The sequence below is a fragment of the Nerophis lumbriciformis genome, linkage group LG05 (genome assembly GCF_033978685.3).
Source record: "Nerophis lumbriciformis linkage group LG05, RoL_Nlum_v2.1, whole genome shotgun sequence".
Taxonomy (NCBI): Eukaryota; Metazoa; Chordata; class Actinopteri; order Syngnathiformes; family Syngnathidae; genus Nerophis; species Nerophis lumbriciformis.
In genome coordinates, this window is record NC_084552.2 from 43410390 (window position 1) to 43430207 (window position 19818).

Below are 19818 nucleotides of genomic sequence, written 5' to 3' on the forward strand. Positions count from 1 at the left end.
TCCATTAGCTGCATTGCTAGCCACCTGGAACGAGTCATTTTTTTTTAGAAAGCTAAAAAAAAAAAAACTTAGTATTGTGAATAGGCAAAATTCCCCCCAAAAAGTGCAGTTCCCCTTTAAAACAAAATGTGTGATTGACAACACAAAACTCTCATGTATAGGAGGTAGATCATTTTGACTTGTTAATTTTATAACTGCACGTATTTCCGTCTTGATATTACAAAAAAAAGTTGTAATGTTATGTGAATAAAGCCGTGGTATTAAAAAAAGGATAATCTTATGCACATGAAGTTGTGATATTACTGTACTATAATACTTTATGTCAGAGGAATGAAGTAGTAATATTCCAGTAAAAAGGCACAATATCACTGTATAAAGTCAGAGCGGTGTGTAAAAAAGCATTTGTGACATTGTGATCTTAAAAAAAGTTGTAATGTTCTCCAACATTAAATTCTTTAACATTTGATGTCTGACCTCAATGAGTCCAAAGTAGACAAAAAAACAGAATTATTAATGCTTATACCTAGTTGAGACTGAATGATCATCATTTTACCTTGTATCTAGTTATTGATGCTGGCTTACAACTGCCACTTTCATTCTTACAAGGGTAAAAAAAATTTACTACTCATTGACAAGATAACAAATCGCCTCCCACATTCCCCAACAAGACGTGTTTACCTATCTCACATTATGCGCCTGGCTTCCCGTTTTCGAATGTGACACATTAAACCAGGGAATCGCTAAACCGTTGGCAAACGCGCACCGACATGTTCAATGATCAACCAGATCTTTAACCTCCGGGTAGCGTCTCAGGCAGAACAAATAAGGGTGCTACGCTAAGGAGGGCACATTCATTCACTCATCCTTGATTGAGCGCGCGACGGGACATTAGCTTGGCCAGCCGTGTCGCGTCAACAGAAGGAAATCTTTCTCATCCCAAAAAATTTATATTTTAAGTACTGTTGTTGTAGTGTCATGGGAGAAATATTGTTATCTACTACTATCATTGACGATGTTCCCAGAATAATCAACTGCAGATGTTAACATTATTTGATGGGATGATTTGAACTAACATGATACAAAAATGATAGTTGTAGAAAATAATATAAGAAAAAGTAATCTCATATCTCATACCATTTGTCATATTGTGACTCAATTTATATACCAATAAACCTTTTTTCTCATATTAGAATTTGATTATTTTCTTGTAAATTGCTTTTTTTGTATTGTTATAAAGTTTTTCCTATTATATTACAACTTTATTCTCGTAATCTTAAAATGTTATTGTTTTGAAATTGCTACTTATTTCTTTATAATATAACCACTGTATTTTCACAGCGGCATGGAATTTCCCTTATAGTATTACTACCAGTCCGGTTTCCTTCTTCTGACACCTCTGCTCTATTCTCGAAATGTGACGACTTTATTCTCATACCTTTACGGTTTCATCTGTCTGACATTGTTGCTTTTTTTTGACACACCGATACAACTTTTTTGCGTAACTTCATGACTTGACTCTCGAAACCATCACAGCTTTTTAAAAACTATTTTTTTGCAATGTTAAGACTCCTTTCTTGCACTATTTGTCATGATCCCATATTACAGTTTGGACTATGTTTATTATTTTTCTGGGTTTAGAATCACTTCCTGTCCTGGTGCACTTGTTTCGTCAGTATTTCCTGTTTGGTTTCTGTGTTTGAAACACCTTTACTTTCTGTTCCTTGTCCTGCTAGCACACCTGTAATTAGTTGTATTTAGTTCCACTTGGTTCCCTCTTTCAGTGCTGGTTCATTGTAAAGGTTTTGTTTGCTTTCAAGACTGGATGATTAGCATTTACCCTACTTCCTGTGCACTTCCATGTTGCACTACTTTTTGTCATTCAATATACTTTTTCCTGCTGTCTTCTGCATCTTGGGGTCACGTTGCGAGCAACACTCACCTGAGTCCTGACACTATTACTACTATTTCAGAAAAAAGTTTTGTTACCAAAAAAAAGTGAAACAAATAGTGTTTCTTTTGTACAATACTGTATACTATATAAATGTTGTCATTTCCCGCGTAACATTACAACATTAAATGTTTCTAGGTTCCTGATGTGTGATGGTGGCTTTGGCCAGCTGTGACGGGCGTTGCCGACTGGACCTCTCTGGTCCCCTGAGAAGCCAGGAGGACTGACGCTGGGGTTCGCGAGTAGCCAACCGTCGGTAAGTGTCGACTTTATTGCTCGTTGATGGTGACAGACAGCAACCAAAGGTGTAAACATCACACCTTCACCTCTTCTCTTCCCGCTGCCCTCTGGCTTCTTTCACTTGGCTTGTGGTAGGCAGCATAACACTACATAGCACGCAGCAAGACTACTTCTTTCGGGTCCTTTGTTATCAACCGTAAACAATAGCTGTCAATTTGACATTTGCGCAAAGTTGCTAAAGTCAAGCACCTGGTTCAAAATGCGGCCACACTTTAACAAGAACTGTGCTAAAACATAAAACTTTAAACTTTGAGATTACAGTGTATTCTAGTAGTAAGTACACAAAACAAAGATGGCTGACGACTTGGATTGCTGGGTTGCAATCACGTGACCAAGGGGCACTTCCGGGTTTCAGGTTGAGGGCAAGAGTCCCATTAAGCTTCTGTTTATTCACATGCATTGATGCAGATTTTGACATTTTGAAAGGTTGATAGCCAAAATAAAAGCTATCATGAAAAAATATTGAAACGTGATAGAGTGGATTTATACACTCTTATGAAAAATAATTTTCTAAAGATTTAAATAATTCATCATCACCGAAGTTACTACTCGGCCTCACTTCCTTCTACACTCACAAACATTTAAAGTATAAAAGATTGGTGGCCCATCATGTATTTGCATCTGAAAGGGTCCACCATTTAAGCATTTATCCGGGAAAGGCAATGTTGGACTTCTTCGTAAGTAATGTATTTGATTGACATGAATGATTGCCGTTTTGCTGTATTTGTGATGCTAATGAGAAAGAAAAAAAAAAGTTTAGTTCTTGCCGTTGAATTCCTGGTACAACTATTTGGCTGCCATCTACAATTCATGTCTGCAGTTGTTTTAATGGTATAAAGTTCATATTAATTCCTCTATTGTTCAGCAATGTTTGGTTTCCAGCGATATCAAGATTCATTATACTGTTTAGCCTGCATGAGATTCAATAATGTAGTTTAATAATACTACCAAGGATATTTTCTTTAAGCTAATGAAAAGCACCAAAGATGCTATAGCGTGGTCATCCACGTCGAATAAAGCCCTTTGTTTTTCTGCACAACAACTAAGCTTTTAGTTTTTGCTATGTAAATCGACACCAAAAATACAGTACCGGTAGATTGGACCAACAATCATAATCTTCATCACTAGTTCGGGGTCTTTTGGTGTGGAGTATGCATGTTCTCCCCGTGACTGTGTGGGTTCTCTCCGGGTACTGGGCTTCTTCCTACCTCCAAAGACATGCATCTAGTTTTAGAAATGGAGGGATGGACTTATCATGACGTTAGCTTATTTCCACAGTCAGAGGTCTTGGTAGTCATATTTTGGCATAGCAACTATAACGTAACTTAAAAGAACATAAACTAATGTGATCTCTTGTCCTGAGTTTATGCTTAGTTTTGCTCTCGAACACTAAGAATAAACCTCAGTGCATCACAGAAAGTTTGTCAAACAAAACCAATGTTCAAACAAACCTTTTACGAAGTGATCACTTCAGACACGAGTATGGTCCGACTGTACGCTACAAGATGAAAGCGACATGTTTGGGGGCCATTTCCCCTGACACCGTTTTCGTAATTTTCCCAACTTTGTTCTCTTTATAAACCACTTCTTATTAAAGTTATTTCCTATGTCTCCATTTGAACGCTTGGAACAGGACAGCAAAGAGGCATTTTCAGCTCAAACTCTTCACTTACGAACTTGGTTTCCACTTCATTTATCGCTAGGCTCAAGCTTCTTTGCCCTCCATGTGCATTAAACTGCAACAAAGCAAAGCAGACGTGACGTCAAATGCAACCCAGTAATTATTGTGACATTAGGATGTATAATGTAGGTTGAATTTTAATGGCTGAGGAATATTTCAAGAAAAAAAAGTTGTCCTATTGTGGAAAAAAAAGTAATATTAAAGTGAAACAAGATGCAATTATCCCAGAAAACAGTCATAATGGTATGAGAATAGAGTAGTAATACAATGAGTAAATAGCTGTAATATTACAGTTGTTGTGCCACAAGGCTGAAATAAGTATTTATGTGAATGAAATTGGGATATTATAAAAAAAAAGATATTTTAATCTTCAAGAAAAAAAGTCATAATGGTATGAGAATAAAGCTGTGATATGACGAGAAAAAGCGTTTAGCATTCGGTGTATGTTGTTGGTTGGTCGGTTGGTTGAAGTTGTAGACAATTATGTTGGAAACTTGTTGGGGTGTAATATTACCAGTAACAAATGGTACTAATATGAGAATAAGTTGTAGTTCTATCAAAATTTAGTTGTGATATTAAGTTAAAATACTTGTGAGAAAACAAGGAAACAGTTAATATAATGTGATGTAAGACTTTATTCTCATGATATATATATATATATATATATATATATATATATATATATATATATGTATGTATGTATGTATAGCTATATCTATATATATTTATATAGCTATATCTATATATATGTATATATAGCTATATCTATATATATATAGCTATAGCTATATATGTATATATATATATATATATATATATATATATATATATATATATATATGTATACCCATGTATTTATATAGCTATAGCTATATATATAGCTATATATATATATATATATATATAGATATATATAGCTATATCTATATAGCTATATCTATATATATATATAGCTATATATATCTATAGATATAGATATAGATATATAGATATATATAAATGGGTTATACTTGTATAGCGCTTTTCTACCTTCAAGGTACTCAAAGCGCTTTGACAGTATTTCCACATTCACTCATTCACACACACATTCACACACTGATGGCGGGAGCTGCCATGCAAGGCGCTACCCAGCACCCATCAGGAGCAAGGGGTGAAGTGTCTTGCCCAAGGACACAACAGACGTGACTAGGATGGTAGAAGGTGGGGATTGAACCCCAGTAACCAGCAACCCTCCGATTGCTGGCACGGCCACTCTACCAACTTATATATGTATAGATACAGATAGATGTATATATATATATGTATATATATATATGTGTGTGTATATATATATGTATATATATGTGTATGTGTATATATATATATATATATTAGATCACTTATAAAATTTAAAATTATGACTAAATACTGTTTGTTTGTTTTAATATCTTTTTTTTTTTTTTCATAATATCACGTCTTACTCTTGTACCATTACGGCTATTTTCTCATATTACTTATCACTGAAGCAGGGAATATATTGATTTTAATTAATTTCAGTGTGCGGGGCTGATTTGAGATACAAGTGCTTTAAGTCACGGGCTCAGTCTTGGAACCAATGAGTTAGTAAGCTGAGATTCTACTGTAGTAATGTTACAAGGAAAAGTAAGAAATAAAAAAACAATCTAAGTTTGTGAATAAGGTTTTATTATTACATAATATTTAAAAAATATGTAAGAATGAAAAAAAGTCAAAAGTGAGTGAATAGTTTTCTGTAAAGGTAGAAGAATGTGTACTATTACGAATAGGAATTTATATTATTAGGGGGAAATAGTTCAAGAATGCTATGTTTTGATGTGTTTTGTTAATACTTGACATTCTACCATTTGTTTCACTTCTATGGCTGAAGAACTCTAAAATACTTTTGTACACTGAAGCTTGTCTGATGTTTTGACACTGGCTATTTCTGTGTGAACAAACCTTCTACTGTACAGTATTCTGCTTTTATGGGTTGATTGGCAACACTAAATTGGCCCTAGTGTGTGAGTGTGAATGTTGTCTATCTGTGTTGGCCCTGTATCGAGCTGGCGACTTGTCCAGGGTATACCCCGCCTTCCGCATGAGTGCAGTTGAGATAGGCTCCAGCCCCCCGCGACCCCGAGAGGGACAAGAGGTAGAAAATGGATGGATGGAGGGATGAGGGTGTTGATGTCAGCCCTCCCAGTAGAGCTCCACACCCCCAGCGCCCTCTTTTCTGTTTTCATTAGTGTTCAGTCACCATAGCAACCTCACCCCCCTCCCCCCTCCCCTCTGTCTCTTCGTGTCTCTGGCAGGCAGCCTCTGAGGACATAGCAGACCCCCGCCTCCATCACACATCAAGAACCCACCTCCTCCTAACAACTTTTTTTTTCAAACTACTCCACCCTTTGTGAAAGGTTTATGCATTGGAAGTGTGGCTACAGCGCCTTCTAGTGGATATTATTATTAAGACTATTACTACTATATACCTATTCATGTTAGTACATGTTGAAGCATGACTTTGCAAAAAAAACAAAAACAACAACGTTGTACATTTGGAGATATTTTCCACAAAGGTATTTTTGTAATATAAACATTGGGCTGAAATGTGCTATTACAGCTCAACATTGTTTGTTTTGTTAAATACATTAAAACATGTTTCCTTTTCCCTTTCTGTGAGAGTGCAATACCAAAGCAGTTCTCTTGGTGTGCTCTTGTTGTGTCAAAGTTACATCAAAGCCCCTCCCTTCCCTTGAGACTCTATAATTAGCAAACAGCACACCAAAGGCCTTTTTATTTGCCACTATTTCCTTTCTGATGCCCTCAAAGTCCCGATTGTTATTGTCTCTCCGACTCTTTTGTCTTTTTCTCGGAAGCCAAAATATTTTTTACAATCAAAATGTACATACTAATCTTACGTATGATGAAAAATAACTAACAATTTAAAAAATGTTGCGTTCTGATCACTAAACAATGTTCCTTGTTACTGCAAGTACAATCATATCTATGAAGGAGTGTTAAAGCCGGAGTGTTAAATACCAGGAAAAAAGTTGTATTGCTGTTAAATTAAAGTTGTAACGAGAATAAAGATTGCAACAAAAAAGTCAACGTTGCAAGAAAGAAAGTCAAAATGTTTCGACAATAAATGAACGAAACACGTTGATTAGGAGAAAAAAGGTGAAATGCTTCCAGAAAAAAGTGAATGTTTTTGTTGAGAGCAAAAGTTGTAAAGACGAGGACAAAATTCACAATATAGGCAGAAAAGTTCCAGCGGTACAAAATAACTGTCGTAATGAATGTACAGTATATAATTTCGATCATGAGTCTAGTCGCAATAATATAACAAAAACATTGAAATATAGGGGACAAGTCTAAATGTGTAGGGTATATATGTTTAGAAAACGTAGTACAAATCCAGTCAAAGTCCTAAAATGACTGGAAAAAAGCTGTATGGAATTCAAGCTAAAAGTGGTCATGGTACATAAATTGAGTTAAAATGTTCCGAGAAAAACTGGCAATAACTTAGTGTAACAAAAACTACATTTTGCAAGAAAATGGCATACTGTTACATTAAAAAAGTCGTAATTTTATGAATAAAATGGCAAAACCCCCACACAAAGACTAGCAGTTATTTCAAGTTTGCTTCGAAAGTCATAAAAGATAAATTTTACTCTCGCGCCTTCACTGTGTACTTTTTTTTTCTTTTTTTTTTACAATATCACTACTTAAGTACTGTAAAATTCTGACTTATTCCCATTATTCTCTCCCTTTTCTCTGTGGCCTTAATACTATTTCAGACTAGTTTGTAATGAATTTGAATATTATGCACATTATCTTTGATTTTTATGAGAATTTATTCTTGTTTTTTGTTTTGAAGCATCAACTCTATTTGAACTTCTATTTATAAAGTGTGGGTGTGTTCCTGTTATTATCATAGGTGTTGTTTCTCAGATCATTCACAAAGAAGCCAAGCATTATATTATTATTATTCAATGTATTATATTATTGTATATCCATTTTTTTTAGCTGTGACTACTGTATGTATGATATATAAATACTGTATCATTCACTGTGAAATACAACGGTCCTTTTTTTTTTTCTTCCTGTTTTGGCCGCCGTATGGTACCGCAAAAAAAAAGTAAATATGACAACGTTTCCTTGCTGTATTCAAAATGTGTGTATTTGTTTGTGCGTGTTCACAGCATGTGTGTGCGCGTGCGTATGCGTGTGTTTTATTTAGGCGCTGTAAGGAGATTTAATTGTTTTTGTTCTCAAAACCAAAAAAAAACAAACATGTTTTCATGAGTGTTTATTGAGGTCGTGCCATTAAAGATCAACAAGATCCCCATTGATTTATTGTGTTTGCCATTTGTGTGTGAGTGTGTGTTCTTGTATTTCTACCCTTATTGAGACACCAACAAGGAAAAGTGCCTTCCATATGAGGACCGGTGAACAAGTTAGGACATAAATCATGGTCCCAATACGGAAAACCATTGCATCTAATAGAGAATGTCTCATTTGCACCCCTGGTGGTGAAATCTATCAACAAGGAGGGATTTTTCATATTGATACTTACTTTCTCTTTTAAACATGTTCTATCTACACTTCTGTTAAAATGTAAATAAATGTATTCTTCCGTTGTTTGGATACTTTACATTAGTTTTGGATGATACCGAGTAGATACAGGATCATACATTGGTCATATTCAAAGTCCTCATGTGTCCAGGGACATATTTCCTGAGTTTATAAACATAATATACATTTTTAAAAAACAAAAGAAGATGTTGTGATGCCAAAAAATATCGACGTAATCATAGTAGTATCGACTGATACTACTCCTGACATATCATTACAGTGGATGTCAGGTGTGGATCCACCAATGGCGTTTGGTTACATTTTGATGCCGGTTAGCTGCGGTGTGTAATGGCTATTCCTTGTCCTGCAGGGATGATACTTGTAAGAAACGTACTTTATTTGTTGCCATGGAGACCAGGATTAGTGATTTAGAAGTAGCTAAAACACTGCAGACTGCGGCTGGGCTTTAGCCGCTAGCTAGCTAGCCATGTCTTAAAGCACCTCTACCGGTGGGTGTTTCAGTGTTATAACTTCACCTTTATTGTTAGTTTTTAAGCCAAAATGCGTCCATTCTCCCTTTTCTGTCTACACACATTGTCTGCTTGTAAGTACGCCGTGATTGTGCACTGCCGAACTTGCTCGTCTGCTCGTAAATCAGCAATGACACAATGTGACGACGACGGGGGGGCAGGTACTTTTCAGAGGCGGTATAGTACCGAATATGATTCTTTAGTATTGCGGTACTATACTAATAGCGGTATACCGTACAACCCTAGTTCATTGAAATTTGCCAACCAAAATGGAATTTGACGGTGTCCTGTGGGGAATCTCCAAGAGTACAGGATTGGCGGCCTGATACTACGGGCCATTCGGTCCTTGTACAACCGTAGCAGAAGCCTGGTATGCAGTTCCTGCAGTAAGTCCAATTGGCACTAATGCATGTACTGCACCATCATGGTGGACAGAGAGCTAAGCCAGAAAGCAAAGCTCTAGATTTAGCCGTCAATCTCTCTCTCTCTACCCTCGCTTTTTTGGTCAGGAGATTAGGGTAGTGACCTAAAGAGCAAGATTGAGGTTACAAGCGGACAAAGTGAGTTTAAATCGTAGGGCAGGGATATTCAACTCAATTGTTTTAGGGGCCACATTTCCAGAAAGCTAAAGACTGGTGGTCAGTTGTAGGGTGTTTGGGTGAGGAGCTTGGTCACCATGGCGACGCTTAGACGAGAACCGCTGCTCCTTTCTCAGTCCTGATGCCTCCTGGACGTCTCCCTAGTGAGGTGGTCCAGGCATGCCCAGCCAAAAGTAGGCCCTTAGGTAGACCTTGGAATGGAGGGGTTAATTAAGTCTCACCCCTGGCCTGGGAGGACCCCGCTGTGGAAAAGGTAAGACTGCTGCCCTTCGCGTCCTTAATTGATGGACGGATAGATAATCTGTATGAACTAATTATTCATGTATACACTTTTTGATCATGTCATTGCATGGTGCAATGTTTCTCCCTATTGTTTGAACTCTATAAAACCACAAATATAAAACACAAAACCTGTTACATTTTGGACTTGCATGTGTGCAATAAGCTGAGCTGATCTCGCCCAACTGTTAAATTTTTCACTGTTTTTATTGCTGGTTATATTATGCTTATAGTATGTAATAGCGATGAAATACATTTCAATACACATGCAATGAGCTGAGTTGATCTCTCCCCACTTGTTTTTTTTATCACTGTTTTTAGTACTGTTTTATCACTTGTTGTATTATGCATATTTATGGTATTTAATATCGATGAAATGCATTTGAAAACAGGTGCAATTAGCCCAACTGTTTCACTGTTACGTTATCTTATTGATATCGTCTCCAGCATTTTTAAATAACTTTTCAAAGACATTTTAAAACTGTTTTTCTTTCTTTACGATGTTTTTTTATCTTTTTCCTTTTATTACGGCTTGGAAAATGCAAGGTAAATTCTGCAGTACACCTCTGATGTAAAAGTTTGAATGGCAATAATACATCTGAGTCTAATACTGTAGTCAGAATATGTTTGGGGAATTTTCAAAAATGATACTAAACCAAAAAACAAGATTGTTTTATGATATATTGTAATCAATGCTACCTATTACAAATAGTGTACCAGACCACAACAACAAAATATATGTAGAATTGTTTCAGTTACGCCAATGAAAAACATATTTTGTATGATTTCAAATGATTCTACACTGTATATAATTATAAAATAAAGATGTACACCAAATGTGCTTTAATATCCATAAAAAATAAAGAGGGAGCCCAAAACACATATTACAGTACTTCCCTATTGTGGGCAGATCTGACACAACAGCATGGTTAAGAAAAAAAACACTAAGTGTGTATTTATATAACAAAATATGTATTATGTACTATCTAATGATACCAATGCAACTACGTCTTTAACTGTAACAATCCTTTATTTCTGAAAACTAGCACCGTCCTTGTTACACATTATTCTAAAGGAATTGCTCTTTTGATAAAACCCATTAGCCACTTAGAAATTAAAGATGGCGGTCAACCTTGACGATACTAGGGGTGTCCAAAGTGCGGTTAGTGGACCTATTGCGGCCCGCGGTTAATTTTCTCTAACCGCTCATGGCACATTTAATAGTATTTTTTTTTTTTTAGCTATAGGGCCGTCAATTTGAACGAGTTCACACATGTGAACCTGAAAGGTGGCGTGTGTCCTATGCATACATGAAAGCAAAGATGAGTAAGGAGACTTCCACTGTTGTGCTCCCTAACAAATTTTCCTTTTGAAATAAAACCAGATAGGACTTGAGATAAAACTGTCACCAAATAAATTACATGTAGTCTGTAAAACATAAAAAAAAAGTTTTTGTCAGACATTCTGTTTATACAATTGCATTGGTGTCAAAATATATTTTAAAGTAGCTTTAAATGTTGCAAGCAAGTAATAGTAATGTGATTAATCATGATCAAATACAGTTTAAAAGTGTGATTAGTTTAAAAAATATATATAATATTTTGTTTGATTTTCCAATCTGTGGCCCTCAGTGGAAACATTTTGGACACCCAGACTATACATAGATATTGCATTTTGCATTAAAATTTCACAATTCACACATTGTGACGCAGGACAAAGCAATGTCTCAGGCTTATGGACACACGCGCATCTGCAGGCACTACACCAGTTCTTCTCAAATAGTGAGGCGGGCTCTCCTCCTGGAGGGGCGCGGTGTGATTCCCCCCGGGGAGCATGCTTTATCAGTATCATGCGGTATCATACTTCAAACCCCACTTTGAAAAGCTGCGCACTACAAAACAAAACAAAACCAGCACAAATTGTTTTATTCATTTTTGTTTTGTAGGTTAAAGTGTTTTATAGTTAATGTTGCTTAATAGTGTGAATGTATTATTATTTATTAGGTTCATTGTATTTTATTTTTCAGTATCCAATTATTCAAGTTGGTAAAAAAAATTTTAAACAAGGATAAATGTTTTCTTCTCTCTAGGGGGTGCGTAACAGAAAATAATTGAGAAGTACTTCGCCGTTTCACCCCCTGCCCCCAGTGCCGCACCCCAGCCGCGAAGCTATGTCGTTTTTGGCTGAGGCTGCGGTTGATTGCCTGTGCCGTAACAACCCTCCTACCCCTGTTGCAAGTCTCCAGTTTGTATGTCATAATTTGTGCTTATGTTTGCTGAGGTTTTTTTCCCCTAGTCCCGCACTGCAGGAGCATAGTTTGGGAGTGTTTTTTTCTTCTTCTCCCCCGTCCCTCTTGTTTTCCTCTCTCCCATTTATTAAGGTGCTCTGCCCATGTGGCGACCCATCAGCCTCCTGTCCTGTCCCCCCCATCAAATTGTATTTCTGTTTCTTGGACGGCTTGACTATAAACAAATTCCGTTGTACTTTCTAAGCCCAATGACAAATAAACATCTGTATTTTTGACTATGTAGAATGCAAATGTGGAACTAGAATCCAGAATCCTAGTTGGGGTTAAAAAAGAGCCCATAGACACCATCATGATGTCTGATATAAAATTGGCTTTGCAAGTAAACGTCATACTAGCTAGTCACGTAGTGTCTTGCTGCCATGATGAGGAGACTAGAATGTTCCTGCACAGGTCAGACCAAAGCAGTAACATTTGCACACTTGGTCAGCTGCTAGCAACTCTGCAGTCATTGCGAGATCTGTTCAAACAGATCTTCTTTCTTGGTCCAGCGCCATTTGGCAGCAGTTTCTGGTTGATGTACTGTTGACTGAGTCCCGAGGCATCCCGCCTGGCACAGTAGGCGGCACACTTTACATGCTGCTTCAGTGCTGCTTGGAGGAACGACTTCACACCACTTCTGCTCCTGAGCAAACGTGTCCGACCTGGCATCACTGACACCCTCAGCTGTGCTGGATGTGTCGTTCATCACGACCACAATCATCCACAACAGGTGTGTACTTGCAGGGTTGGCTGAAGAGAGAGAGTGCCTCAATACAAACTTCCAAGGTTTATTTGTGATGTTTGCAGTACCAACACCCAGAGGTTCCAGGCGCTGGGCATACAGGTGAACCAAGTTGTCGGACTGCAGGACCCTTACCAGATAAATGGTCTTACACAGGACATGTGACTATCACTGAGAATGTCTGCTGTTGGGCAACCTCTTCATGTTCCAGTCTCTTGGTGGCTCTGAGGTACGTCCTCTCTTTACAGTATTGCGAAACGGTATTCGAACTCCTGGGCAATGGGCGCTTCCAACTATGCCCTTTAAGCCGTGTCCTCTTGGTTACTGTTGTCATGACCCACACGTTTCCTCAAAGATGACGGAAGATCAGCAATCACTTGCTCAAAAGTTCAGAGAAAAATGAGCAAACACTGTAAAAAATTAACCAGGAAAAAATTTGTGAACATCCTGCGGCAGTTCCATGATGGGATGATGGCCAAGGTTACACTAGGTGGACTGGAATCTGCTCCCTTTGAAGTAGCGACTGGTGTGAGACAAGGTTGCACCCTTGCCCCGGTTCTCTTCAACATATTTCTCCTATGTGTAACAACACTTCTGCACAAGGAAATAGAGGAGGAAAGTGGGGTGCCCTTTGAGTTCAGGGAACCTATTCAACATCATAAGATTCCAGGCCAAAACTAAACTTCAGTCTGTCCACATACTGGAATTCCAGTATACTGATGACTGTGTCCTTGTGGCACAAACACCAGAAGCCAAGCAGGCCACCATTACAGCTGCAGAAAAGGCATACAACAGAATGGAACTGTCTAAACATATTAAAGACAAAAGTCCTCTGCCAGTGGTCATCAGAACCCCCACATAGACTTCCAACTCTCACCATTGGGGGCTCCCCACTCACCACCGTTCCACACTTCAAATATCTGAGAAGTATCCTCTCAGATGACTGCAGCATTGACTGGGACATACAACACCGGGTCAAAGAGGTCTCATCCTCCGTCAACAACAATAACGATAAAAGTCTTCAACAACAATAACCTCCACCTCCACACCAAAGTCTCAGTCTACGAGGCAATATGCATCACAACCCTTCTATATGACTGTGAGACATGGACAATCTATGCTCGCCATCTCAAGATGCTGGTGACATTTCATTGAAGGTGTTTACAACGCATCTTGAAGGTGACTTCAGCGAGCCAACTGCAGGAGCTTAGAGGCCATTATAATGCTTTGTCAAGTGATATGGCTTGGCCATGTCATCAGAATGCCAGCCAACCGCCTACCACGCAAAATTCTCCACCTGGGCAGCTGCTCTGCTGGGCGCCAGAAGAAGAGGCTGAAAGACCAGCTCAAGATCTTCCTAAAGAAGTGCAACATACTGCACTACACTTCTTTGGAAGCTGCCTCTTCGGACCGCTCCTCCTGGCGTGGACTATGCTGTCAAGGAGATGAAGCGTCAGAAAAGACCAGACGAAAACACCATTTGGCGAAAAGAGAGAGGAGAAAGGCGGCCATGTCTGTACCTGCCCCACCGGGTCAAGTCTACAGTTGTCACGTATGTGGCAGGCAGTGTGCATCGCGCATTGGGCTGCACAGTCATCAACGAACCCACAAAGAGTAGCAGAGGTCTTAATATAAGTGTACCGTATTTTCCGCACCATAAGGCGCCCTGGGTTAAAAGCCGCGCCTTCAATGAACGGCATATTTCAAAACTTTGTCCACCAATAAGCCGCCCCATGTTGTAAGCCGCATCTAACTGCGCTAAAGGAATGTCAAAAAAAACAGTCAGATAGGTCAGTCAAACTTTAATAATATATTAAAAACCAGCGTTCTAACAACTCTGTTCACTCCCAAAATGTACGCAAATGTGCAATCACAAACATACGTATATCAACATGGACAGAGCTGCGTGAAAAAAGCCACCCGGCCTCTTCGCGTAAACTTAAACTTACCTTAACCACTCGCTCATCTTTTCTTCATCCATCCCTTCGAGTTAGCTTTTATGATGACGCCGGCTGGAAAGGTCTCTTTTGGCAAGGTCTTCCTTTTGAATATCACCACGGGTGGAAGTTAGCATGGCAAGCTAGAACCACAGTGAAGGATGACTTCTCATTCCCTGTGGTGCGAATATTCACCGTACGTGCTCCCGTTCCACAGTGCGGTTCACAGGAATATCAGTTGCTGTGAAATACGGTAGTAATCCGTGTGCGGATGGAGAGATTGCGTCTTTTCATGAACCGGATCCTTGTCGCTTAGTAGGAGCCATTTTGTGGTCTTTACAGATGTAAACAGGAAATGAAACGTACGGTGATATCCGCGCGTTTTTTCTTCTTCTTCCGGGGGCGGGTGGTTGCTTACAGTAGAAGAAGAAGCGCTTCCTGTTCTATGGGGGCGGGTGCTTACCTTGGCGGTTGCTTGCGTAGAAGAAGAAGCGCTTCCTGTTCTACCGGGAAAAAAGATGGCGGCTGTTTACCTAAGTTGCGAGATCGAAACTTTATGAAAATGAATCTTAATATTTATCCATATATAAAGCGCACCGGGTTAAAAGCCGCACTGTCAGCTTTTGAGTAAATTTGTGGTTTTTAGGTGCGGCTAATGGTGCGGAAAATACGGTATACTGTATATGTGTGTATGTGTGTATTTATATGTGTAAGTGTATAAATGTGTATATATATGTAAGTCTATATATATCTATATATGTGTATATATATAATGTGTATGTGTGTATATACTTTTGTGTATGTGTGTATAACTGTGTGTATATATATATATATATATATATGTATATATATATATATATCACCAAATCACCAAAAATGATTCCCGGGCGCGGCCACTGCTGCTGCTCACTGCTGCTGCTCATTGCTCCCTTCACCCCCCAGGCGGTGATCAAGGGTGATGGGTCAAATGCGGAGAATAATTTCGCCACACCGAGTGTGTGTGTGACAATCATTGATACTTTAACTTTAATATATGTGTGTATAAACGTGTATGTATATATATATATGTTTAAGTTAAAGTACCCATGATTGTCACACACACACTAGGTGTGGCGAAATTATTCTCCGCATTTGACCCATCACCCTTGATCACCCTCTGGGAGGTGAGGGGAGCAGTGAACAGCAGCGGTGGCCGCGCCCGGGAAACATTTTGGTGATTTAACCCCCAATTCTAACCCTTGATGCTTAGTGTGTGTGTGTGTTTGTGTATATACGTATGTATACATATATATATATATATCCATCCATCCATTTTCTACCGCTTATTCCCTTTTGGGGTCGCGGGGGGCGCTGGAGCCTATCTCAGCTACAATCGGGCGGAAGGCGGGGTACACCCTGGACAAGTCGCCATCTCATCGCAGGGCCAACACAGATAGACAGACAACATTCACACTCACATTCACACACTAGGGCCAATTTAGTGTTGCCAATCAACCTATCCCCAGGTGCATGTCTTTGGAGGTGGGAGGAAGCCGGAGAACCCGGAGGGAACCCACGCAGTCACGGGGAGGACATGCAAACTCCACACAGAAAGATCCCGAGCCTGGGATTGAACCCAAGACTACTCAGGACCTTCGTATTGTGAGGCAGATGCACTAACCCCTCTTCCACCGTGCTGCCCAAGGTTGAACAAATTAACCTATATATATATATATATATATATATATATATATATATATATATATATATGTATATGTGTATATATATATATATATATATATATATATATACATATATATATATGTGTATATACATATGTGTGTATTTACAAGTATATTAAAAATGTGTGTATATACAAGTATATTGATATATGTGTGTGTGTGTATATATATATATATATATGTATATATATATATATATATATATATATATATATATATATATATATATATATATATATATATATATATATATATATATATATGTATATATATGTCCATATATGTACATACATACTTTATATATATATGACACATATAGACAAATATACACATTTTCACACACTGTGTGTGCGTGTGCTTGTGCGTGTGTGCTGTGAATACTTTGCGGATGCCCTCTACATTTAATGTCATGTATAGCCCAGTTATTGACAGAATCACTGTAAACATTTATCATTATGAATCCACACTGAAAACTAATACCGGCCCTATTATTGCAATCTCTCAACGCCCCCCTCATTTACTTCAAGTAAAATAATATCTAAGGTTATTTTTGTGCGTTTAATAACATTGTGATTATATCCAAAAAAATGTCTCTTTTGTCTACAACAAAAGACTAATACCGCCCTCGTGTGGATGGACGATACAATTACACTCAATACTGTACATCTTGGCAATGAATGAGCGTCATTGTCCAGAATTATTCCCAACATTCCCATTGTGTCTTTACCCCCGATTGTCCATTATATTGGACGTGTCACAATCAGACTATGTCAAACTCACACATGACAAAAATGCACTTTTATTAGACGAATTAGTGCAAAACGAAGAACAAAGGAATTAGTACACAGTAATGTTATTTCCCTATATATACACATCTATAAATACATGTTTAAAAAATCAAGGTAAAAATTATTGCTTCTGGAAAATTCTCTTTGCATCAACGCCCTCGTAGTTGTAAGTCTGTGGGGGGAAACAAAACAAAATAAGTGTTTTGGGTCAGGTAAAATCCAATCCAACAATCTGCAATATTTACTGACCTGCACCAATTCTCCACTCACAAGACTCCTGGTGGTGGTTAGCACCTTGTTGTTATCTTTTCTGGTAAATTTACCCTTTAGCACGTCTCCTTCTATCTGCCATGTGCCCTAATGGTGGAGACATTTCCATTCAGTTATCATTAAAAGTTTAGTCTTTCAATTTATTAATACAATAACTAATTTTTTTGTTATCGTCCAATAGTATGAGCTCTTACTGAGACGTCAGTGCCGTCAGCCAGGCTGTAGTCGAAGGCCGTCCCGAGGGTGAAGTCGATGTCTTTAGTGCGGAACGTGCTGGATTCTTTGATGTGAAAGTCGTCGCCGTTCTGCTCAATGATGATCTTCAGATTGTCGTGTTCAGCCAGCTTGCGCTTCATCACGTTAATGCCTTTGTTTAATAGGAGAAAAAATATTTTGCTTAATTTGTGGATTATTTTGTGTTGAGATAGTTCAGGTTAGTGAAGTGAAGTGAATTATATTTATATAGCGCTTTTCTCTAGTGACTCAAAGCGCTTTTACATAGTGAAACCCAATATCTAAGTTACATTTAAACCAGTGTGGGTGGCACTGGGAGCAGGTGGTTAAACTGTCTTGCCCAAGGACACAACGGCAGTGACAAGGATGGCGGAAGCGGGGATCGAACCTGGAACCCTCAAGTTAGCGGTTTTTAGCTAGCTACATTAATGGATCCGTATGGTTTGGTTTACGATATTATTGTTACGTGAGTAACGTCAAAATAATAACATTAAGTCAGAAACATGTTTACTATTACTCTAAAAAAAAAAGTGATAATGTTGCAAAAGTAGTCAATATTACGGGAAAACTGAAAAAAGTCTGAATGTTATGATATTTTAAAAAATATTGACAGAACATTTTGAGATGGTTTGTAATAGTATATAGAAGTAAAAGTCGTAATATTAAAAAAAATAATAATAATCAGAAAAAACTAACGTCACAATCATAAAGTTATAGAAATATTACTGGAATAAAGTAATGTTACAAGATAAGAATTTAGTCACTGAGTGCGATAACCAAGAGCCAGTTGTAAAGTTACAATAATAAAGTAATGCAGTTGTAACATTCCAAGGGAATAAGAACTGTGAGAGAACTATGAGAATTCAGTAATTGTAAACCAGAAAAATTGTAATACGACCAGAATTAAGTAATCGCATACAAGAAAATGATGTTTAATAATATTTGTAAAAGTTGTTATAGAATTACGATGACAACATTTTAGAACTCAAAAAGTCAGAAAAAATTGATATTACAAGAAAAAAGGTCATAATGTTAGAAGAATAATATGTTATAATAAAGTTACAAGAATAACATTGTAGTTTTACAAAAATATTGGGTTAATAACCTCTTTAGTCCAGTGATGGTAAGAGCCAAGAAGACTTTGAAATCCTTAAAAACTGTTTGTTGGTATTTCTTTCCCTTAAAGGCTAATGCGATGTCCCCCTTATGTTTTTTTTTCTTCCATAAAAATATCGGTAGATGTAGTTTTGTTGGTACTCTCTTTCCGTTCCTTAAGGAACAATCCCTGTTTGTTTTTTCCTGAGACAAAAACATCCGTGGACGTTGGTCAGTACTAAGTTTCCGTCCCTTAAGGTTGAGCGTACACGAATGTTCCCCTCGTGTCTTTTTTCCTTTGACAAAAAAGTCAATAGATGTCTTGTTGTTGGAATTCACACTTGACGCTAATGTACCCTGAGAACCGCGAGTCGCCCCTAAGAGTTTGGTCTGATCCAACAGCTCTAGGACGTGGTACCAGCCAGGACTCAAGACTCACCCATTTGTTCCATGAACTTGTCATAGTTCTCGCTGCGGTCAACTTTCCAGGTTCCGTTGAACGCCATGTCTTGTGTTATTATAGAGCGTGGGATTGTCCAGAGGGTGCCCGTTTATATACTGCTGCCCACCCTCTGTTGCCCTCCCCCCCACCATTATCTGCCGATGTGGCCCGACCCGTCCAGGATACGCTGATAAATAACCCAAGGGCCAGTCGGGGCGACTCCCCCCTTTAGCCAAACAGTGAGCTACTGTTCTCCGCTAAAGGGAGAAAAGACAGGACAAGGGTGGGCTGTTTGGTATGGGGGGGTCCATGAGGCAGTGAGTCAACTAAGCCCCCCCCAAACAGCCCCCATGTCACCCTGTCGTTGTGACCTGCATGGAAAAGTGTTGCTATCCC

At 38.3% G+C, this 19818-nt stretch overlaps 2 protein-coding genes and 1 long non-coding RNA gene across 9 annotated transcripts in view; 2 read left to right on the forward strand and 1 right to left on the reverse strand.

Moving 5' to 3' along the window:
• The window catches only part of LOC133605874 (RNA-binding protein with multiple splicing-like), an 85106-nt gene extending 76831 nt beyond the window's left edge, over positions 1-8275 (forward strand). For all 7 annotated transcript variants that reach the window (XM_061959214.1, XM_061959213.1, XM_061959215.1 and 4 more), the window contains 2 exons: positions 2087-2204; positions 6239-8275. In XM_061959214.1, the coding sequence (XP_061815198.1) occupies positions 2087-2101 (15 nt within the window). In that variant the 3' untranslated portion in view covers positions 2102-2204; positions 6239-8275. The remainder of the gene's footprint in view (positions 1-2086; positions 2205-6238) is intronic.
• A 1222-nt stretch (positions 8276-9497) lies between these two features.
• On the forward strand, positions 9498-14569 carry LOC133605637 (uncharacterized). Its single transcript, XR_009815160.2, has 3 exons — positions 9498-9880; positions 12703-12923; positions 13001-14569. It is a non-coding gene; the product is annotated as an uncharacterized lncRNA (long non-coding RNA).
• Positions 14570-17372: 2803 nt separating this feature from the next.
• LOC133606342 (fatty acid-binding protein, intestinal-like) lies at positions 17373-19580 on the reverse strand. The gene is made up of 4 exons (XM_061960189.2): positions 19420-19580; positions 17846-18018; positions 17631-17738; positions 17373-17553 (listed from the first exon to the last, which is right to left on the reverse strand). The coding sequence occupies exons 1-4, from the start codon at positions 19484-19486 to the stop codon at positions 17503-17505; spliced, it is 399 nt and encodes a 132-aa protein (XP_061816173.1). The 5' UTR covers positions 19487-19580; the 3' UTR covers positions 17373-17502.
• Between the last annotated feature and the right edge of the window lie 238 nt (positions 19581-19818).